General features: G+C 46.6%; 1 protein-coding gene across 4 annotated transcripts in view; it reads left to right on the top strand.

The window, feature by feature from the left end:
• LEF1 (lymphoid enhancer binding factor 1) overlaps nucleotides 1-23074 on the top strand; it is a 57517-nt gene that overhangs the window by 27873 nt on the left and 6570 nt on the right. Inside the window, exons 4-11 of one of the 4 annotated variants that reach the window (XM_027456619.3) lie at nucleotides 2646-2778; nucleotides 6360-6450; nucleotides 8440-8523; nucleotides 10376-10498; nucleotides 11211-11373; nucleotides 14724-14831; nucleotides 17701-17749; nucleotides 18406-18446. In XM_027456619.3, coding sequence (XP_027312420.1) covers nucleotides 2646-2778; nucleotides 6360-6450; nucleotides 8440-8523; nucleotides 10376-10498; nucleotides 11211-11373; nucleotides 14724-14831; nucleotides 17701-17749; nucleotides 18406-18440 — 786 coding nt within the window. In that variant the 3' untranslated portion in view covers nucleotides 18441-18446. The remainder of the gene's footprint in view (nucleotides 1-2645; nucleotides 2779-6359; nucleotides 6451-8439; nucleotides 8524-10375; nucleotides 10499-11210; nucleotides 11374-14723; nucleotides 14832-17700; nucleotides 17750-18405; nucleotides 18447-23074) is intronic. The other 3 variants (XM_027456618.3, XM_027456621.3, XM_027456620.3) reach the window with 3 other exon arrangements.

The following is a 23074-nucleotide window of genomic DNA, read 5'->3' on the forward strand; positions in this document are numbered from 1 at the left end:
TTGCTAGCTGTTAGTTTAAGATCCTCACGTAGGACAATAAGTAATCCTGTAATACGCCTTTCTCATTGAAGGCGTAGGGTCTGATAGGGATTTGCAGGAGATTTTAGCATTGTATTAAGGGAAAAGCGTGCTCAGTGCATCACGCCTATATAAGATGTATATCTTGTCAATGTGACAGGGACTGAGGGACCACGTTCCCCTCGTGTGGAGCTCAGTGTGGTCAAGGTCAGCAGCCCCTGCTTTGGGCCTGACAAACAGCCTGAGCTTTCCTAAAGTACCGTGTTCAGAGACAAATTTGGGGAGAATTTGGGGAAACAAATGCACACAGCCCATGTTGCATGGGCAGCATGCTTGTGGGAGGAGGAGGAAGCCCATTGATAAAGAAAATATGACTTGATGGACTGCAGTAAGAGAAATCTTACTGCAGAAAGAGAAATCATGTGTTTTCTGGCCATCACACACGGTGACTGTCATGGTGGGACCAGCAGGGAACACGGTGCTCAGCCTGACCACCAAGCCCGTGTCTGGCGGTGGATGTGGGTGCCCAAAGCACTGTGAGACAGGCCAGAGCACCTCTATTATCATCATCATCATCATCATCATCATCATCATCATCATCATTATTATTATCGTCGTTATTAATTTATTTTGCCAGTTCAGGCTCTGCAGAAGGACCTCCAAATGCTGTTAATGGAGATCCACCCTGTTTATATGTTAATTTTAAGCCCGCTGACAAGCGGTTTGCTTTTCTCCTCACTTCTCACAGTTCCTTCACCCGTTGAAAACCACTGCCATGGGCTTAGGGGATAAGGTGCTGAGAATTAGAAAATAAAATCGAATCTGCAGGATGCTGAGGAGCGAGGGGGTACATGGATTGGCTGACTGAAAGTAGGAATGGATGATTTCTAAAAGCAAGCAGCCCTGATACCACAGGCGTGCATGACAATTGCATCCAGTATAATACAAAATGTTAATTACTGAATTTTGAGAAATTAATGCTGATTAGCAGCTGCGTGTGTGACCTAAATACATCTATTCCTTGATCTTTATTCATAATGTACAGTTTATTGTTGATAAAGTAATTGCTGAATGGTGGGCTGGCCCGCGCGTCTTGTAGCTAAAGACTGAGGCCTGATTTGTAAATCATCTGAAATTTGTTGGCATCTGTTTTTGTTGAATATATACAGATTGGGAAGATGAATAGCAGCCTGTGCTATCGCCTTTACAACTCAACTCATACATATTCTTGAGAATTCATATTGCTTTTATTATTTGGTCACAAAAATGGACCTAATGCTTGTTGGCTTTAAAACACCTACTAGTGCTGCTTTCTCTCTCCATCTTGCAAAATATAAGACAAGGCCAAAGCTTAAATTAAAATCCTCAGGTTCTTATCTCTTTCCCACAGGAAAGCAAATCTGTGTTGAAAACCGTAAAATTAAGAGGAGAGCAAGGATAGCATAATTTAGCAAAAATTCATGGCACCAGATTCTGAGCTATATGACTGGAGGGATAGGTCAGACATTAAGAAGATACTGCCTGCTAATGCAAGTTCCTTAAGGTGGTGCTCTGAAAACAAGGAAAGCAGAAAACGCTGCACTGGTTCCCATTTGCTCCTTTTTCCTCTGCTCCCACCAGCCTTAACAATAAATTGAGTTGTCCATTTGATAGCCCTCCTGGTTCTAGAAGTCCAGAGAAATCCTTGATTTGTACTTGGAGTATTGTCGTAATGTCTATTTGTGCCAAGGCTTGAATAGTGAGACTCAAAATTAATTTCATTGGGTTCCTAAATGATTTTTTACTTCTCTTAATTCCTGGCATTTGACAGGCTGTTCTTGCTGCGATTTATCAGCATTTTTGTCTGAAGGCCTATTGCTTTTTTTTTTCCTCCTTTTCTTTTTTATTTTATTAAAAATCTGCTGGTTGCATAATTATTTTTGCCTCAGGGCAGGGTGCAGGGTGGTGGGGTAGAAGCTCAGAGCGCCTCTTACATGCTGGGATGGTCGCTGCGGTTCTTCCCACCATGGGAAAAGTGACATTTGTTTCAAGCAGTGTGAGCATGGAAGTGTTGCATTGGCATGGACGAGTCCCATTGCCTTGCAGCCTTCATTCAAGAGCGTGGTTTGTGGGAACATCGCTTGACAGCACCCCTTTCGGGACCCTGTTGGGTGTTTTCAGCACTTTGATTCCTCCCTGGGGTGACATGGCAAAGCTCCCAGCCATCTCCGCGTCTCCTTCCCAGCTGGCCCCTCCAAAAATGCCACTGCCAACATGTGAAGTCAGGCTCTTAAGGGTGACTTTGTAGATAGCTGCTGCACAGACTGAGAGATTTCAACCCGAGTTTATAAAATTGCAAGGGGAAAAGCCCGATGCACAAGCGAGCTTTGTCGGGCACTTGTCTTTGCTGCGCTGCGGTCCTGCAGAAAAGCAGCAACGTGATGGAGAGGAGGAGCAAAGTTGATAGTTGATAAAGCTGATGTTGCTGCGTGAGCCGGAGATGTGACAAATCTTCACTTTAAACCTTTTGCCTTCAGTAACATGAATATATTAAAACCATATTTTGTTATTGCGTTTTTATTATTATTAAATTTTTAAATGCAGAAGCTACATTTCACTAATGCTATTTTTTTCCCCATCTCTTGCAGTCCAACAAGGTGCCAGTGGTACAGCCTTCTCATGCGGTTCACCCCCTCACCCCTCTTATCACCTACAGCGATGAGCACTTTTCCCCGGGGTCACACCCGTCTCACATCCCCTCCGACGTCAGCTCCAAGCAAGGTGAGCCCGTCCCAGTGCCCCCCATGCTGCTGATGGCTTTGCTTGTCATATTTTGGGGGGAGAGCTCTGGCCGTGCATGCCTGCTTCCAGAGACAGCTGTTCTGCCGTGATGCTGGTATTTAACTTGGCTTTTTAAATCTTTGTGCTCTTCCTAATGTGATAATTCTGGCTTGTTTTACTCATCAGAGCCTTTTAAAATCTCAATAAGCAGCAGCCAGCCCTCACCGCCCCCTGTTGTGCCTGAGGCTTGCAACGCACAGACACAGAAACAGCAATCATCCCTCACTTTCCCAAAAACCAGGGAAGAGCACTTCAGTGCTGCGGTTATCAAAGTACTGCTGTGTTTCCCTTTTAATCAAAGCTGAATTCTCATATTCTGAATTCTGTCTGAATTCCTCCACACAGTAGTTGGCATAACTGGAGCATAGTCCCTAAAATACAGGGGGACAGTCTAGCGCCTGCACAAGTTAAGGCTTTGCAAACGTGACTTATTTTTTTTAACCTTCTTGCACCTGCTGCCTTCTGCAGAAAGCATCATTTTACATGTCCGAGTCACGGGTGTCCATTTTCTGCATGCCCCTGGGACTTCTCAAAACCAACAACAAACAAACAAACAAGCCCAGATCCCCGTCTGGTGTCCTTAGGGCTGCCTTGCTGCTGGGGGCAGGCTGGGCTTCCTGAGGAAGCACCAAGCCTGGGACTTGCACCCAGTGCTCCCTCTGGGTTATCCCAGGGGTTTGGTGCTGCCTTTGTTTGCGCTGGGTTGAGATAAATGAGCTGGAAAGGCTGGGCTGAGGGGAGATGTGGTGGTTCGGGGGCTGCAGGGGGAGGACTGACCCCATCCAACATGGGTTTGGGTGAGCAGCCCAAGGAGAAGCCTCTGTGGGAGAGCTGATGGTAAGGAGGGAAGGAGGGGAACAGAGGGCGGATGAAGCTGTTCGCTGTAGTCAGGATGTAGTTGATGGTATGAGGGGTTTTGGCTGGTCCTGGCAGGGTTTCTTCTGCATGCACGTGTCCCACAACAGCTGGCTGAAAAGTTGGTGAAGCTCTGCCTTACCTGGACACGCGTCCTCACACAGAATTGTCCTGTTTATTTGGAGCAGCGTTTGGCCACCATCACCCAAGGAGAGAGACTTTTTGAGTTCTGACTTTCCCTGAATGCTTTATTTTTACATTGGCCTTGCTATGCCGATAATAACATGGGCTACATCCAGAGAATGCCATGGCCTTGTGGCCATGTGGTGTTTGCTTGTTTTTTAATTTACTCTGGCCTGTAAGTGCATGTAGAATATATTTTTTTTCAGAGCAGCGGAAGCAAACACAGCCCCCTTGTCCTCATTTGTCTTCCTTCGTTGCACGAGTGCCCAGGAGGAGGATATTTCTGCTCATTCCTTGAAGCCCCAGGGGTGCCGTGCGTGTTGGAGTGGGGATTTGCACCCCTTGCCAAAGCCAGCTGCGGCTGGCGGGGCACATCCCAATGCCACAGCCCTGAGCTCAGAAGGCTTTGGCTTTCCGTGATGGCAAGTTATTTTTCTCCTCATCTCCTGCAGACCCAGCCAGGACACCTTGTTTGTGTTTGCTGCCCGTCCTCCCTCCCCGCCTCGTTTCTGTCTCTTCCCTGCGCAGCCCGTCCCTCACGCAGAGCTCTGATATTTCTGAGCGGGCTCCTGACTCCTGCACTCAGCGTCTGGCGAAGATGCCGACGGACAATGTGGGCTGGAGGCTTCTTTTTTTTTTTTTTTTTTTTTTTTCTGTGACGGTCTCCTTGATGTGTGTGGTCTTCCCATGCTCCCCATTCCAGCGCCGCGAGCGTGTCAGAGCAGCCCCAGTGAAGTGGCCCGTGCAGTTGCTGCTAAGGGAAAATTTTCCCTCAGGTCCTCTGCCAAATGCCTCCGACCATTGTTTCTGTCCTCGCCTCCCAGCGTGGGGCTGGAGCGCCGGGGTGCCCTCCTCCTCCGAAACCCTTCAGCAGGAAGGCGCCGAGGGGTCCCAGGGTGGCTTGCCCCCAGCATCCCCTCCCGCACCCCGGGCACCTCAGGATGGCCACATGGCCAGCGCCTTCCTCCAGGCAGTCAGCTCATCCTTCCCTTTAATTCATGTTGTTTTTAACCCTCCCATGAGCACAAGCTGGCCTCCCCGTGGGTCAGAACAGGCCGGCTCCTCACACGCAGCTCGGCCTGGCAGGGGTGAGGTGGTGTCATGGCTCCCCGGGAGGATCAGCTGTCACCAGAGAGGAGAGGCCGGGCTTGTTTTTCACCCTTTTATAACCGCACTGAAAGAGCCTTCCCTCACTGTTAAAAACCCTGGGATACACAAAATGTTCTCTCTCCTGTCAGCCGCCAGCTGTTTTTCCGCCTCTGAAGAGACAACTGGCCAGAGATCCGATCCTCGGGCTGTGGTGCAAGGTCTGAGAACTGAGCTTTTCTGAGGCACCAAAAGAGACAGAGTTAGCAGTACCGCCACCCGTTTTCCATCCTTTCCTCCGCACAATCCCGAAAGATATTCCTCAAATCTTATAATTAAATTCAGAAGATTTAAATGCAAACTGTGGGGTGGGGTGGGGAGGAATCAGTAGCGTCAATCTATAAAACCAAGTCTCAAGGTAGCGCACTCAGTCTTGGACCTTTGGAGTGTCACTACATAAATATTTAATACCCTTTTAAAGCAGCTGATTTAACATGTGAAGTAGACTTAACAATTCCTTCTGCTTCAGCCTCCTCTTCCCCAAACACATTTAAATAAACCGATGTCTTTGTGGCCTCTGCAACTGTAATTCCACGTCCCTTGGGGGAGCGAGTTTGAGGTGAAGAATGGAGACCAGGGGCCCTTTGGGGCTGGGATTAGCTTTAATCTTGAGGTGATTCTTACAATTGTAGGACTCTGTGTTCTGGGGAACGAGGGCTGATGGATCGTTTCTGATGGGACTCTTTATTTTTCCATGAAACACTACCAATGCAAAACAGATTGACCTTGGAGCCCACAGGAGTCAACTTGATGAAGAGCTTAGTTGGAGCTGGAGTGACAATTGGAAGCCAAATGAATCATATCAAGTGTGACCATTACAGGCCTGAAAATGATTCTTAATTAACCACTGATCCTCTGTGGTAGCAAGTTTCCAAAATCTGTGAATCCATAAGGGAGCCAGTGAGAACATACAAGTAGCAATTTACCTCATCTAAGAGCTGGGCTGTGCTGCCTCTTTGGCAATGCTTTATTTTCCTCTTGCTTCGCGCTGTGTGTTAGAGCAGTTCCTTGGGATTCGGTTGGGTTTGGTGACAACACTTAGAGGATGGTATTGCCTAAAGCACCTGACAGGAAATCTGAACTTGTGCAGGTCCTTAACTGAGATGTTTATTGCACCTTTCCCCCCTGTGTTTCCATTTGAATCACAACACCGTACGCAAGGTATTTATTATTTGGAAGGGGGCATGGGTGGCCTTTTGCTTCAGTACTGGCCATAAAGGTGGTTAATTCCAGGGCACTAATTCCATCATAGTGCTGGCTGCGTTAGCTCTGAACTGTAGCTCGCATTTGCAATATTTTGAGGGGAAAGTCATTCATTCTTCTGTACTCTTTAACAGGCATGTCCAGACATCCTCCAGCTCCTGATATCCCTACCTTCTATCCCTTGTCTCCAGGGGGGGTTGGACAGATAACACCACCTCTCGGCTGGTAAGATCTTTTAGCTTCTTTTCAGACAAGGTGCATGTTTGTACCCTCCGCTGTTGTTGAATCAGTCGCAGCATTGACAAAATAAGAATGTCGCTGCAGTAAGAAATGACTATGTTATTTAAGTTTAAAAGATCAAAAAATGTTGATCTTTGAAATGAATTGAATCTGGTTTTTGAACGCGTACAGAAATTGAAGTGTGTAGATTTCACTTTGAAGTCTATATATTTCTTATGGCTCAGATTTGTGGCTCTTGGCATTTGGAAAGATAGCACAAAACAGTTCTCAAGGAATTAAATGTAAATTTTTAATAAACAAAATTGCAATTACTGAGGGGAGGGGAGGTAAGAAAGAACTTTGAAGTGTGTGGGGGGGGGGAAGGCTTGAAACTGCACCAGAATGGAGAACAAACTTTTGCAGCTTTTTACAGTTTCTGTATGGAGAGATGCCTCAGTTACTGGGAGATTTTGCTCTTCTTGCTAACATTAGCACTCGAAGGATCTTTCTCTGCCATTGAAGGTGTCGTCTTCCTTTTGGAGGAAACGTGGTACTTTCAGAATGCAATGAATGTGACCAGGTGCCTCACGTCTGCTAGGGGTAGATAGGTACTAGCCCCCGGTTCTGTCAGAGCAGGGAGCAAGTAAACTCAGCAACAGTTTCGGTGCTTTAGAAGCTGTGTCTTGACTAATCTGTGCCCACACAACGAGAGATGTAGATTTTTTTCATGTGTCTGTGTATGGGAGGAAAACATAATCCAGATGACAACAGGCAGAGAGAAAGTAGAGCCCAGAAGATGGTGAAATGCTCCATTGCTGGCAAATCTTTCAGGAAGGGCCACATGCCTTTTTGTAGCAAATTATTATCAGATACAAAGCTAAAATATGGAAGCATCTGACTTCCCCCCCTTCCCCCCTCATTGCTGCTAGGCTGACTCACCACCTCCACCACCACCAGGCAGTTCCTGGCATTCATTTTCCAGATGTGGTCAATCGTTTCTTTTGAATGGTTTCTCAATGCAGAGGCTGGCGGGGAGGGGACTGGGAAGGAGGCTTAACCAGCATGAGAAAGAGGAGAGATGAGCTGAGATTTTACAAGGTTTGGGAGTGTGTTCGGTGCTGCTCATTGACAACTGGATGTAGGCAGCCTCCTGTGTGGTAGTGCTACTGAGACTTCCTCCTCCCTCTTTTTTTTTTGTTCCTCTTCCCTTTAAGCATTACTCGTTGCCAATCATTTACTCCAAGTGTGAAACCGGTATCCTGAACCCTACAAAAGCCACTCTCCCTTTTTCCCCCAGCCCTGAAAAGCTGCTCTGCCCTTCAATAAGTAATTCTTGGAACCAAATTGATGTGTGTGGTGGCCTTGCTGGACTGGTTCAGGTATTTGGGCTGAATTTGCAAAGGTTGAACTTTTAAGTAAAGATGCACTAAGACATACTTGTGTTGTTGTGGGCTTTTAGGTTGTTGTTTGCTTGTGTTTTTTTTTATCAAAGAAAATTTGAGTTTCTTAGAAAAGCTGGCCACTCATTCCACACTGGAGAAGGTACAAATGAAGAGAGCCCTAAGTCTTCACAGACTGAATAAAACTGTTCAAGAGGTTTTCTAGCTTGGTAATTCACGCTGTGGTGTTCTTGCACTGAGCTACAGTGGAATAAAATGCCTCTTTTGTAAGAGCTAGTTAACCAAATCTTATTTCAGTGCATTTATATCTAGGTGAGGGAGTGTGTGTACACGCACGTGTGCTGTACAGGAGGAAGGCTGGTTGTTTTTCTTTCCTCCCCAGTGGCAACCTAGATTTGGGAATCTCTCAATAGCGAGGGAGGAAGTTCCTAAGTGCTCAAGCATTTGTTAGCTTTGAATACAGCCAAACTCTCGAAAATTTTACCTATTACTATTTTTGTTTCACCCTGAGCTCCCATCAAGTGCTTACAGCTCTAGAGTAACTATTTAATACCGTATCATGTGATTGATGGGTTCCTTTCTTCTGTGACCTCAGGCAAGGTCAGCCTGTATATCCCATCTCGAGTGGATTCAGGCAGCCCTACCCATCCTCACTCTCAGTCGACCCTTCCATGTCCAGGTAGGTGTAGGAGGTGAATGACTGACTGGGGAGTAACTGCTGGCACTAGAGGGCAAGTTGCTCTTCTGCTTGCATCTTGGTCTGCCTTTGCTTGCTTTTCAGTCAGCTAAAACTTTATGCGTACATTTTTTATTTAACGTATATGTGTATATACAGTTTGCCTGGATCCCACACTGGTTTCACTCAGCATTTTCTTGGCAGTCTCTGAAGCATCGCAATTAGGAGCACCGGCAAATTGTCAGCAGCTAATTGATCTGTTTCATCTGAAATGAGTCACTAGTTCCTTCCTCGGTGCAACGGCTAACATGCATACTTTGTTTTTACTTACACGAGTATGAAACCAGGTGGATTGTCACTCTCGTCTGCGCTCTGTAGTTTTAATTTCCAAGTTGCTGGTAATTAGGCTCGAATCATTTAGGTATCACTCCATGTAGAAACTTGCTCGCAGGTAGATATTTCACAGCCCCAGGCCACTAATGGCGAGGGATGCCAACACGGCGTATCCGCACTGGTGTGTGACTCAGGCACTGTCTTTATGTCTAAGTGCAAGCGAGCGATGCTAACTGAGACTTGGCCGTGACACACTCCAGACTCCTCTCCTCTGCTTCTGCACTCTAAAGACAGCTTCTGCATCCTGTGCTTGGTGTACACAAGGTTGCAATGTACCGTTCTTGTTTTTTTTTTTGTTTTTTTTTGTGTGTGTGTGTGATCTGTAGAAGACACATCCTCTTGCACGGGGAATTAAGACAGGCCACTTGCTAAGTGGTAGGTCCTCTTGCCTCTGTTTGCGTGGGTGCCTTTGGGTTATCGCTATCCCTTCACTTCTTTGCAGGGGAATGACAAGCATGTGCCTGGCAGGGTGACTGGGAAGAGAAACCGTGCTTTCTGTACAATTAAATCACCCAGCTGGTTACAGGGCTTCGTGTTTGCTTTATTTTGATGGAGTGGAGGAGCAGGCCAAAGGGTCTAGGGAATGGAGAAGGAGAGGCTGAATGCAGTTCCTTAACCAGCGCTCATTCAGCAAACCTTCAGCTTGCTGGTGGTGTTACTGGGGGATTCCACCAGCTCAAAGCAAAGCGTGCAGGATCTCCTGAGCACCTGGGCTCGCAGCGCTCAGCACCCCGAAGGTCCCTCTCAGCTGTCCTCGAGGATGAGCTGGGTTAGCAGGGGGGGATGGTGGAGTTAGTGGTGCTGTTTTGTTTTCTATTTTCCTTCTCGTACAGATGGAAGGAAGTTTTACCTAGGGCAAGTCTTTCTTTTTTTAATTCCTTCTTCCAAGATGCAGGAATTTTTCATCGTAATTAGTGTAAGCATTTGAGGGGAAGATAGTGAGCTTAGGTGATGCTAAAATCTTTTCATTTAAGTACCTCGAAAAGTAAGAGATTCCATACAGAGCTCTCAGGGACTTCTTGAAGAGACTTCTTCTTTTATTTTATTTGTTTCTGCATGGCAGTTCCCTCCTTCGCATTGGCTGGTGGTGGATATTTTAAGAATGTTTATATCTTGGTGTGGAAATACAGTTTTTGGTTAAGAAATGTGTATTTCTATTGCTAGTCAGTGCAACAGTACGACCACTAAATGTTTCTCCTGTGCATTGATAAAACTATTTGCCTGAAAGGTAATAAAATAACTTCTTCAAAACCAAAACATTGACCGATTTTTGTTTTTCTTGAATAAAACCGGCTACAATGCACGAATCTTAGCCAAATATTTTTCATGCACTCTTGAAGAATTGCCTTTCCCTTGCAAGCTCCATGGTATTTGCCTTCTTGGGGCGTCCTGCTGCTGTCATATTTGTTTGATGCCTGCCTTCGGTAGGGTTATAGACCTTCCTTTGTTTTTTTTCTTTTAGGTTTTCACATCACATGATTCCTGGTCCTCCAGGCCCTCACACAACTGGAATCCCTCACCCAGCTATTGTAACACCTCAAGTAAAACAAGAACATCCGCACAACGACAGTGAGCTAATGCATGTGTGAGTCTGCCTTTCCGCACCGAGCCCCCTCTCAGTAAATGTTTGAGAACTAATGCTGTCTGAAGACATGGCAAGGTCTAAAACGAACAAAAAAAAAGAAATACCTCTCGTTGACCTCTCTGAATTTTGACCCCTTATGTAACTAAAAAAGGAGATAAGGGCGACTTTTTAGAAGAGTAATGAAACATGAAGCCCTTGCTCATTCCAGTCCAGCACTTTTTAGCTATCAGCAGCAAACATCTCAATTCCGACATAACCATGGACCGGTCTACCCGAGGATGCTGCTTGAGGGTGAACTCATGAGCTTCTACTGGAAAAAGTCTTAGCTGCAAAACCTACCAGTAGAAAGCAACGTTGCTGCTTAGTGCTTGGAGGCAAAAGGCCCAAGAAAGAAGTAGATGAGGGGCTATCCTCCTGCCTGTAGCAGGGCACTGCAGATAACCATTCAGAAAGAGAATAGGTGAGATAGGGATGAATCTGGAGCAGAGCCACAGATCAAATGTTATGTGCCCATCACCCAGACACCTTGCATTAAGTCAGTTCTCTGAAAAGCTGTGAAAGGGGATGGGACATAACCACTGAAATTCACGTCCTCAGGAGCTATTTCACTGTAACCACTGATTGGAAATTCTCATTTGGGTGGGGTTTTTTTAGGCTGAAGGTAAATGGATGCTTTTCTTTCCTCCTTCCCCCTTCCCCCACCACGTTTTAGGAAGCCTCAGCACGAACAGAGAAAAGAACAAGAGCCAAAAAGACCTCATATTAAGAAACCTCTGAATGCTTTCATGTTGTACATGAAAGAAATGAGAGCGAACGTTGTAGCAGAGTGTACTCTGAAAGAAAGCGCAGCTATCAACCAGATTCTTGGCAGAAGGGTATGTACAGAAGGGTGTGTGTGTGTGTGTGCTCACGTGTGCTGCTAATTTGTGTGTTTCCCTTTAGTGGGTGTGATGGCTCACTTTCTGCTTGAGGTGCTAACTAATGTGCAACTATCGAATTAGCTATAGAAGATAAAACATGCGACTAAAAATAAAAGCAAGGTCTTGATTTTTTTTTCCTCCCCATCAAACTGGCGTCTGTTCCGTTCATGTCAGCGCCTGAGGCAGGAAATATTCTCATCCACACGTGGAAGGAGCATTCAAATCACCCTCGATGTCCTCCCTTAGGCTGAGATCCAGTCAAAGATGAACTCTGGACGTCAACGGAGATGGAACTGAGAAGTGAATACAACCAGGGTCTGATTGTAAAATCACGTAGACTGGCAGGGACCTGTGCAGGTGGTTCAGCCCAACACCTGCTCAAAGCGGGTCCAGTGACCTCAGCTTGCTCAGGGACCTGTCAAGGTTTGAGTACCTCTCAAGGAATCAGCTGAGTACTGGTGATCCCAGACACATCCCAGAGCCTCTCAATTGCTGAGAGTTGTTTGGTTCTGTGGCATCGCAGGCATGTTCTTTTCTTTCCATGCTCTCAAAAATCGCAGGCCAACCCACAGTTACAAACCTCGTGCTCACTGTCAGCATTGTTCCTCCAGGGAATGCAGCAGAGATATGTACCCATTTTGAATTTGATTGTCCCACAAATTAAAAAAGGGATGATATTTGTAGCACGTGGAGTATGGATTCTTGCAATCCCCTTACCCAGTGAACCCCATTTTTGACTCCTGGCTAAGTCAGTATGAGGAAGCACTACAGCTCTCTGAAAAAAATGTGCTTCTACGTGGGAAGTCAGTGCACAACTTTAGCTGCTTCTCGTCTGAAGACCTATTTTACCCCCTCAAACAGTGCAGGAATCTCCTGTTGCTTGTCCCGGTTCCTTTAGCCCTCTTCTTTCTCTCTGATGTTCCTGTTGCTTGCTCTTAAAGGACACCTTGCAGCTTTTCTGTCCTTGCATGCAGGTCTCTGTGATCATGTTTTACATTCTCACCCCCCCAGTAATTCGTCTTAGTTGCTGAGTACATCAGTCTTGTTTTCTTGGCTTGAATGATGGCAGTGGCTCGTTTAACTCCATTTTGCTAATGAATCAGTGCTCTGCTCCATGCTTTTTCCACTGCTCTGACTTCTATTTCCAAGCAAAAGTACCTCAGGTTCCTCTTTCCTGTGGTACAAACAACGCATGAGTTATCCCATATAATTGCAGGGAGATTAATTATTATCAAACGTTTTGTGTTCAGCCATCCTGGCCACTATTTGCTATGCTCTCTGCCACTTTGGAACAGGAGCCTCTGTTCCCGAGAGCTGACGCTCTGCATGCTGCTGGGCTCTCTGATGCTACCGCTTAATCCGGAAGCCCAAGGCTGGAAATCCTCTGCTTTAACTAAGGAGAGCTTTTTCCTCTCCTTCCCACCCACCCTTGTGCCTCCGTGGGCTCTAGGTTTAAATCATCGCTTCTTCACACCCAGCAAGCAAGGGTCAAAGCATAAAAACACCTCTCAGGGAACCGGCAGCCTTAGGGACCTTCCAGGTCTGCAGCAGGGAAGGATGCCAACTTCTAAGGAAAAAAAAAAAAAAACTTCTAATCCAGAGCTTTCTCTGCATGGTTTGGAGTCCCAGTTTTGCTCTTTTCGAGCTCAGAGAGTTTTAAATGCGGGCACTGAAGCCAGCGAGAAATGCAAGTCCAGTGGCACCGCCACACAAGGACCAGTTTTATAACTCTGAGTCCAGGTGACACTAGAAAATGAGGCAGAAAGTGTCAGCTACAGGAAAGCTCTATATCATTTGTAAAAAAAAAAAAAAAAAAAAAAAAATCTAATAAAGTTCTGAGTGGAAAAATAACTTTCAATTCTTAGATTTTTTACCTTCATATTTCTGGTAAGGCAGCTGTTCTCCGTCTGTCCTCCTGTTAGCAGCAAATAATGTCTGCAGAGAAATGGGCCGTCCCCTTATCGTATTTTCTTAAGGTTTCTCACTCCATTTGCACTGAACCAGAAATGTTCCACCTGTCACTGAGGCGGCCTGACCCTTCCTGTCCTGCCTCTTGCTGTACTGAAATTTGGCTGCCTCAGTTGCTCATGTGGAATTTTTTTTGTCCACAGTTGTAACTTTGCCTTTATCAGCTTACTTGCTGTTGCAAATGAAAAATGCTCATTCCTTGGATGCTCGGGACCTTCCAGTCCTGGAATGCGTGCGTGGAACCCGAGAGCTGCAAACAGGCTGGGAGCTGCTGTGCGCTCACTAACACATCCAACTTGTCGAGGCAGACAAGTTCACATCTTCCACCATGTAACAAAACAACGTATTAAATCAGATGTGATTTGACCTGAAAGCCTAGTTCTGTGAATTATTCGTGCATGAGCTTCTCACTGATTTCATGGTTCTGTGTTTCTAACATCTTCCTTCCTTTTGTCGTGGCCCCCCTGTCGTCGTCATCCCTCTCTCCCCCAGTGCACGTGGTCAAACAAGAAGGCACATCTAAAGCCGCAGCAGTGGACCCAATTCTAAATAAAACTCCTTTTCTCTTCCTGGTTCAGGTCTAGTAGATGTTCCCCCAACTACAGAATTATTAGATACCGAGGTAGATGGTGCCTTTTCATCTCTGCACGTCTTTGGTTTCGTTTGGTGTTTAAATGAGATAAAGAAAGCAGGAAATTTATCCTTCCTTGGCCACCCAGGTCAGCTCCTGTAATTTGGAAGACTGCAGTGCTGTGGGTTTTGTACCTTAGAAACTTTCTGCAGTTGCCATTTTCTTTTCCTTTGTTACAACAAGAACTCAGAAGGCGGGTGCCTTGGAGCTCGATACGTAGAGGTTGATCTTGGAACAGGAGCCTGCCAGAGAGCAGGATTTTGGAACAGGAGCCTGAGAGCCCTCCGTGTTGGCACTGCAACCCTGTGTGTAGCTGCTGCTCAAAAGCAAGACAGCAATCCCTTCTGTGGTGGGCAGCTCTCCGCCCTTCAAAGGCAGCACAAACCATTCCGTTTTGTCAGGAGCTGGAGTGCTTCTTTTTAAGCTTTTTTTTTTATGTCATGTTGGGAAAGCGCGGTTCTGTGAGCGGATTATATGGTGAGCCCTGTTTCCATAAATGATTTTTGTCTTGCTCAAGGCACTTGGCAGTTACAGAGCTGACAAATGCCTGAAAGTTGTTTAATAAACACGGGTGCTTGTAACTGCTAATGAATTTCATTTTTGCAATGGAGGACTGAATCAAAGTCACAAAAACACTTGCTCATGTCATCTGTTGCCTAGGTATGAGTTATTTCCAGGTCTAATGCGATGTTTATTTTGTTTGCAGTGGCACGCTCTCTCCCGTGAAGAACAAGCGAAATATTATGAACTAGCTCGTAAAGAAAGGCAGCTACACATGCAGCTTTATCCAGGCTGGTCTGCAAGAGACAACTATGTAAGTCGCTCAGTTGAAGGTTCCTTCACCTAACAGGTTTTTTTTTCTTTATTTTTTTTTTGCTTCTAGCTTGTGGAAATACCTGGTAGGAGGGATGGTGAACAAATATACAACATAAGCCTTATATTTGTTTGTACTTCAAACATCCAGAAAATTTAACATTTTGTTGATGTTGAGATGCATCTTACGAAGGTCACAGTTTTCGAGGGAAAATAAATAGCACAGAAACTTTTTCATAGTCAGACATCAGCACTGTCTGAAAGCTTATGTCCTACTGCACAGCTGTGAATTTTCCATTATTTCTATTTGATCACCTGCTCTCCAGAAATCTTGTATAGACCTGAGCAAAAAATAAAAGGGGTGCCTCCCTTGCAGGAGAACCTAAAGCCCGGGGTAGTGGTGGAAGCTGAACTTCAGTTGGAGGTAATTCTGGATGCTCCACCCCTGAAATAAAGCCTGCAAAACGTGTACGGATAAACCTTATGATAGATTCTGCTTTTATAGTTTGGCGAGGCTGAGAAATTTAGCTAAGATTTTTTTTTTACAATGGCTCATATTTTATAATTAAATATCAAACCCCATTCCCGTGTTGCACAGCTTGCACTGCACAGTTGTAGTAGCGTGCTCGCTCCGAGCAGTCGGTGTAGCTGTATGTTAGGTAATGAAGCCCAAAACCTTTCTGTCCCCCATCAGGTGTAACATTATTCACTGTGTTTTGAAGTGTGCATGCCACGTCTGGCTCGGTTTCCCATCTGCATTAGGCTGACTGTGGCATTTCTCGAGTCGTGTCTCGTGGACACTGAGGATTGGGGAGCGCCTGAACGCGGTGTTAACAGAGCCTGCAGAAGCACTCAGCATTTCCAGCCCAGCACAGCTCCCGTTCAGTTCAAACACATTTTTTTGTTGTAAGCCAGAGTCTCCGAGGGAGATTTTTGGCACGGGAGGTGTTGACACAGAAACCATGTGATCATCTCCGAAGCAAATGCCTTGGTCTTGCTGACATCCGTGCCCGGTTGTGTAAGCACAAATACTACTGGAAGCCCTGGCAGCCTGTTTTAGCCTGTTGCTGCCTGTTTTACACGGCCGTCTTCCCTAGCAGATGGGCTGTGGTGACCTTATGCAGGTAGGGTTTATTTCCAGTAACCAGACGGTGTCAACAGAGCTGTCTTGAAACACACCTGGGAACAAGCAGGGCCTTGGAGGCGCGTTCCCTGGAAGTAAGGGGTCTTCAGTTATTGTGAACTTGCTGGAAAATCAGACTGTGTTAGCTCAGGCTTACCAGCACCAGCCTTGCATGTTGTGGCTGGCTTTTAAAGTAGCAGGAGAGGTGTCCTTCAGCAGCTTACTTCACCTTGGGGCACTGCCTGGTGACACTCAGACGTGTTGACTTCGTGAACCTGATGTGTTTTGCCACAGCCTGCTGCCATACAGCACAAGCAGCAGACCTGTGGTTTCCTAAATGCCTCGATAAGACGTTGCCTGCATCAGGTGGCACGTGAGACCTCTCTCTCAGACCTGCTTCCCACTAACATCCTGTGAAGCTTTGATGTGCTCCAGCCCTGTGTTGCACCAGAGGATCCTCCTGAGCACAGCACTGCTGAGAAGGCGGTCATAGGAGACCACAGGTTATCACTGAAACCTTTTCAGGTCCAAGTCGTCCTTTTTTTTCCTTCATTTTTGCTAACTGGCCATCAAAAATGAAACTATGCATTTAGCGAAGGGATTGCTGCAATATTTTGGGGTTGGAAGTGAATTAGAGAGGCCCTGTTTCCTGCAGCTGATCTGACAAAACAGTGACTTTTAAGAAATTTACTGCTTGGTTTTAATTCTTCTGCTTTGGTTTGCCCCGTTACTCAGGAGTGCAGAAGTTCCAGGAAAACGTTTAGCGTTGTTGTTAAACTGCTGACAATATCTGGGCACTTTGTGTTTTTTATTACTGACACCCAGAGAAGTCCTTCAGAGGTGTGTGACAGGCATGAGAGCAGTGTTTCCATACCGTGGTGGTGTTGCCAGAAGCTAGTTTCAGCCCAGCTTTTTCCTTCTTTTCTTCCACTTCTGGTACCCACAGGTGGATCTCAGATCAGTATGTTCCAGCTGAAGCCAGCCAGACTCAGAGAATAAAAATTGCTGAAAATTGTGGGTCTAAAGCGAGCCTTTGCTTTCCGAGCTCGGGCCTTCCCCACGGCAGGGGGCACGGGAGGAGGCTGACTGTGGGTTGGCACGGCGAGCTCGTGCTGCCACGCTGGTGCCAGTGTGGTGTCCAGCACAGACAGCTGCCCCAGGGCCCTTTCTGGCCAGCCCCTCGGTCACACCAAGGGCACCACACCGCACTGAGAGCTCTCCAGGCACGGCCACGCGGCCTTTGCTCAGCCACGGGCGTTATCAGCACAGTTTTAGCTGGCTGGCACCCTGGGGCCAAGCCGTGGTTGTCCTAGGTACTTTCAACACCCTGTCTGCTGCTGCCGTCAGTATCCCAATGTGTGAAGGGCTCTTGTAAGAGCCATAAATTCGGATATCAACGTTTGTGTCATCGGGTTATGAAGCTCGAGAAGTCTTCCGGGTGCTCGTGGCTGCGAGCGTTCGCTGAGGAACTGCCAGAAATTGTATTTCAATTTGGATACAAAAATCTGTATTGCTCATGTGCATGGTTCTCTATAGATGCTGAGGGCAAACCTTGTTAGCACTGAAAGAGCTGGAAGTGGGTTAGAAAGGGCTTTAACTGCTCCGAAAAAGATGTGTTTTTTGTTGGTTTTTTTTTCCTAACCGCTTTCTCGGTGTCCAGCTGGCTTTCATTTCTCTGTTGTGAGGCAGGGAGGGATAAAAGACGTTGTGTGTGTGCAATGGGATGGTAAAGTTGCCTGTTTTGCAGGGGAAGAAAAAGAAGAGGAAGAGAGAAAAGTTGCAGGAATCAGCATCAGGTAGGCCATGACTGACTCTTCCTTAGCACTCACTTCAGGTGTGTTTCAGAAACCAGGGCTTGTGCTATTAATTTTTACATGCTGTGCTCTAACAATTTGCTGCTGACTGATGTTTTAAGATACTTCACGCTGAATGCAAGCTTGTAAAAACGCACACAAGACTTGTTTCCTCTCCCTCACCCCTCTCCCTATAACTCTCCTGACCGCATCAACATCTTTGGCTGAACTGACGCCTTGCTGCGCTCACTCTCCTGCTTTACCTTTGCTTTTCTTCCCCGCCAGTTGTATCATCCTTAGACTTCATCTCAAGTGCTGTGTGGGACCATTGGACACTGGAAAGTTTACACTGACCTTTTTTGTAGCCACTTTAGTTTTTAGCACCGTATTTTACGTTTCCATCTACACTAACAGCTGCCAGTAGGCTGGCTAAAAGCATCAGTGAGGTCTCCTCTTTGCCTTTAAAACACATAAAAAGAAACACTGTTTTCCCCAACACGAATGGCTGGTATAAGAACCATAAGGATTAAAACCCAAAACCAAAACCACAAAAAAAAAATAAAAATAAAAATCCATGTAATGCTGTAGCAAACAGACTTACTTGGAATGTGCAAAAACTCTGTAACAGAAATTTGTTAAAGGAAAACAATTTTCTACAGGTACAGGCCCCAGAATGACAGCTGCCTACATCTGAAGCATGGTAAGAACATCTCTAAAGCTTTCCTGATAAAACTGAATTGTAAGCTAAGCTTTCTTATAAATTTTATGCCATAATATGAATTTAGCAAAAATTGCAGAAGTTTCATATCCCAAAGTGAATGTTGCTTTGACTACTGATGGTTTTTATACCGGCTATCTCCTAGGCGTCCACCATTTCACTTCTTAACCTTAATACCTCCAAACTGACCATACCTCACTGACTCGCTGCAAGTCTGCCTGTGAAGCACAAGGACGGGTTTATGTTAAGCAGTGCAAGCCCTCCCAGCCAGCAAAACGCCACGGCTCAGAAAGAGCAGGCTAGAAGCTGGCTTTGGAGCACATTTTATGTGCCGACACTGGCTGGCGGGGTACACTTTAGTTAAAAAAATTGTTTATTCACCTGTATACTAACAAACCATCTGCTGAGAAAACGGGACTGTATTTCAGCTGTATCAGAGTTGCTCCCCTCGGCTGTACGGTGGTGTGGTGTTGTGTGCGGCGTGGGGTTTTCTTTGTTGCAGTTCCAGCCTGTGTTTTCTCTCTCCACACCACCTCCAGGAGGTGGACCCACACCGGCTATCGCACACACCCAGCAGCACCACCCCGCCAGGCTGTCAGATCCTCCCTTCTCATTGCTTTCTCCCCTCTCCCCCTGACTCGTTCGGCCACACAAGCCCCTTGGCACTCGGTAGGCAGCGAAGCGACCTCCTCTGGGCTGTCCCCTCTGCTCCGACTTGCAGCTGGAGGGAGCCAAGTGGAGTTTGCTCCTTGTCGTCAGCTGGCCAGCATGGCCCATGCCTCTCCTCTACCTAAACCAGCAGGCCAGTTAAGCTGAACTTGCCTAGGTTTAAGAGTTTGCTGTTTTGGTTTGCTTTTGTAAAGCTGAAAAGAAGGGAAAAGGCAAAATGCACGTGGACAGCCTTGCTCTTTGCGATATGCCAGACTCGTGCTGGTTTGGGGTGTGGATTGCAGCATTTGAGTTCTGTAGGTGATACTACAAATGTAGCTGTGAAGCGTGGCTCCAGCGACTGTCCCAGGTGTTATACCTATAAAGCAACAAAAAAGGGCAAGTGCTTTAACCTTGACTTTTCTAACTGATACTTCGCTGCCCAGGCCCACGATTGCTGTGCGTACTTTTCCCTTTGATGTTAACACAGCACCAGCAAACAACATGCGGCTGATACAGGAGCTACATGATTTAACATTGTGCTCTGGCATATCTTTTGGCATATCTAAGTTAGTGCACAGAACTCAATTAGGAATGGGGTACGATTAGGGTTCATGTGACAGTTAAAAGCTGGGGAATGTTTGGTCTCTTGGATGCGTTACGCTCCGAGGATGGCTGCCTTGCCTACACCCCAGTGCTTTCGTTGGAGTTTCTGTTTGCATTTCCCATAGCAGAGAATCAGTTGAAATAGATGATGAAGCTGTGGGTTTTCTCTTTCTCTTCTACCTCTAGATCCCTTCTCCCCTTCTCTTAAGGTCCGTAACAGTGTGGAAACTGTTGTAATATCCTCGTCTCTGTCCTCGTGCAATTTATACCACGAAGGGTGAGAAAGGGAGGCATCGCCTTCCTCTGAAGGGGACGTGTGCTGCTGGCTCCACGTGGGCCCACGTCGGCAGCTTCACCGGGTGCTGTGTGCCGAGTGAGTGCTCTCCTCTGAGCCATACAGATGTGCCCTAGCTGGAAGTAAAGGCACTGGATGATTTAGGGAACCCGAATCAGCCAGACTTCAAAGTAAACTTCTGAAGGTTAAGACTCCTGCCCTTTGCAAGCCTACTCCAAGGAATGTTTTGCCCACGAGCGTAATATTTTAGCAGGCCCGCAGCAGAGCTGTTGCAGTCTTTACTGGATGGAGATGACAAGTTTGGGAATGCCTTTCGGTGAGCTCGTGAAGACAGGAAAACACTGGCTTCCCTGCTCGCATGGCTGGTGTGAGGCAGAGGGGGAAGGAGGGTGGGAGGTCTGGGAAGGAGACAGGCATTCTGTTATCTGAGAGGAATCAGAAACGAGTAGGTGGCAAGACCAAAGAAAGAATCTCGAGATCAGCACAAAGGCGATCAGCCAGGGATGTAATTAGGGTGATGTAAGTGAGAAGGATGAAATGGTGGGAGGGTTGCGTGGTAGGATGTTCAGAGGAAAGTAACGGAAGAGATATGGAGACATGCAAACAGAAATGATTTAAGAGACTGTGAAAGTGTTTTTTTTTCTTTCTCCATGAACACTTCAGAACATAACTGATCTTTAAGACAGACTTCTGGCCAGGTTCTTGGCTTGCTCTTCATTTGAGCGGTGAAATCAAGACGGTAGCATGAAGGTGCTCCTCTTCCCAGCACTGTACACACCAGGACGCTCCTCATGGCTTCCCTGCTTAGAATGTAGCTGAGTTCCTCTAAGCCCTCCAGCCTGCTGAGCTGCCAATTTGTAAAAACACTTTAATATTAGTTTTAGGAATGCTGTGACCCGCTACTCCAGTCCTTGATAAATTACCCAGGGATACTCTTGAAGAGCTGCAGAACGGCCTCCAGGTGGGATTTTGTCTTCGGTTCCTATGGCCCAACACCGTGCTTCAATTAGCTTGCATTTGCTGAAGAAGTAACTCCTGTTTGTTATTCTCTCCTTTGAAATCAACTGAGAGCGGTGCAAGACCAGATAATGCCAAAAAATGGGTTTGGAAAAAGCCAGGAGGAAGGGGAAATGAGGAGAGCTAAGATCAAGGACAACGCAAAGACTGCCTGTTGAATACCTTTCAGAAAGACTTTTTTTCAGAAAGTCTTCTTCCTGAAGATTTCTAAATGGGAGCAGTTCTATGACCGAAGTGGTGATTACTAATTTCCTACCCGATTTGACTTCTGGGAGGAAAAAACAATATTTTAGCATCTCACGAGTATTTTTAAATCATTGAGGTAGTAGAAGGGTGCTACCAAAAGTGCCCCGATCATTCCGCAACACGGAAATAGTTAACTTTTTGTGCCTTGCTACGTGTGGCAATTGCAAAAGGCACATCGTTTGACATACGGCAGGAAGCAATTGGGAAGTCCTCACAAGCTACATAATTTAACATTGTGTTTTGGCATGTCTTCAAGGGCTAAAAAGAGTGATAGAGAAGTGTTATAGACATTTGAAAACCTGTGAGAAGTGAATTTGTGGCTTGCAAATACTCCGTGACAATTAGCATCCAGATTAGCAGAGTTTTCAAAACTAAGGAAACTTGACTAATACTGATTTACAATCAGAAGCACTTAAAGGGATCACATTAAGACTGCTTGACTTTAAGCAAGGAATAATCTGTAATGTTTCAAAACCCCTAGATGGAAATTCGGCGAAGAAGAAACTTTGGATAGCGCTGCAACAAGAAATCTGTGCCTGGATTATCTTCTGCTCATTACTTAGACAGAAAATGGAGTTAGGCTGTGAAAGCAGAATATGAAGTGGGTGGAAAAGAACCAGCTGATGACCTCGCTCATAGCTGACCCTGGCTTTCTGGCCAGTGTCCTAGAAAGGAGATGCAAAGGGGATGACGGTGGTGTAGGGACGTGTCCTGACTGAAGAGAAATACTTCCTCTGTGCCCCGTGTTTCCCCGTTCCCTCTCCTGCCTGAGTAAAAAATGAAGTAAAAAATGAGGAGCATTTGATGGATTGAAGTATTTCTGTGATCCAAATAGTCACTGACTTCAGTTAGCCTCAACCTTTTTCAGACAGGCACAGGAACTTGCACAGAGGAGGGGTGTAGCCCTCACGCAGACCCCCTCCTGCAGCCAGCCCTAACCCAACGCTGAGCCTTCGGGGCGGCAGATGGGGAAGCTGCATTCTGTCGGGCTCTCCGACATCAAGGAAAACATCAAAGGAGCAAACGTGAAGGGAAGCCGGCTCCTGTTTAGGCGGCAGGTACAGAAGGGCACTGACACCTGCTGGGAGAGATGCAGCAGAGCATGTGGAGATCCCCATTTCCCTGTTCCAGCCCGCGACGTGCGGGTGGGAAGGAGGCACGGAAGCAATTTTGGGTGCAGTCAGCGACTATGGGAGGCATAAGGGCAAGGCAAGGTAGGGGCCGAGCACAGGTTTGCTAAATAAGAAGCAGAACGCTCTGAGCCAGGCAGTCAGCATAGGCACGGGAGGGACAAAACAAGGAGACTGCCGGTGTTTACAAAATGTTGGGTTTGGCAACCAAAGGGCTTGAGAAGGTCAGCAACGAAGGCAGCACTTCCAGACTTCAGTGGCAAAGGACAAAACTCGGTAACTCGGCAGGAGGACACCTACAACCTGTGATGCTTGAGCTGTAGATGCTGCTGCAGAAATTAAAAGCGGCGTCGGATCACTTCTAAGGTGTTAGCAGCAGGAGGTTTGGGCCAGAGAGAAGGAGCAGCATTGTTCTGCCACCCTTCCTGTGGGACAGGGTGGGGACAGGGAGCAGGCTGCCGCGGCACCATTCTCTTCTGGCTGAGGGCTGTGTGTGTCGGTGGGTTTAGTAAACTTAGCACCAGACTGGGGACTCGGAGGTCATGAGGAAACTGTGGAAACAAACGGTTTCAGAAGGAAAACCGTGAGACTTCTGAGTGTGGTTTCACTCCAAACTGGGACAAAACCTGAGCGTTTCAGCGCTCATCTCATGTCTGCGTTGCGTTTTC

The sequence above is a fragment of the Anas platyrhynchos genome, chromosome 4 (assembly GCF_047663525.1).
Source record: "Anas platyrhynchos isolate ZD024472 breed Pekin duck chromosome 4, IASCAAS_PekinDuck_T2T, whole genome shotgun sequence".
In the NCBI taxonomy this organism is placed as follows: domain Eukaryota; kingdom Metazoa; phylum Chordata; class Aves; order Anseriformes; family Anatidae; genus Anas; species Anas platyrhynchos.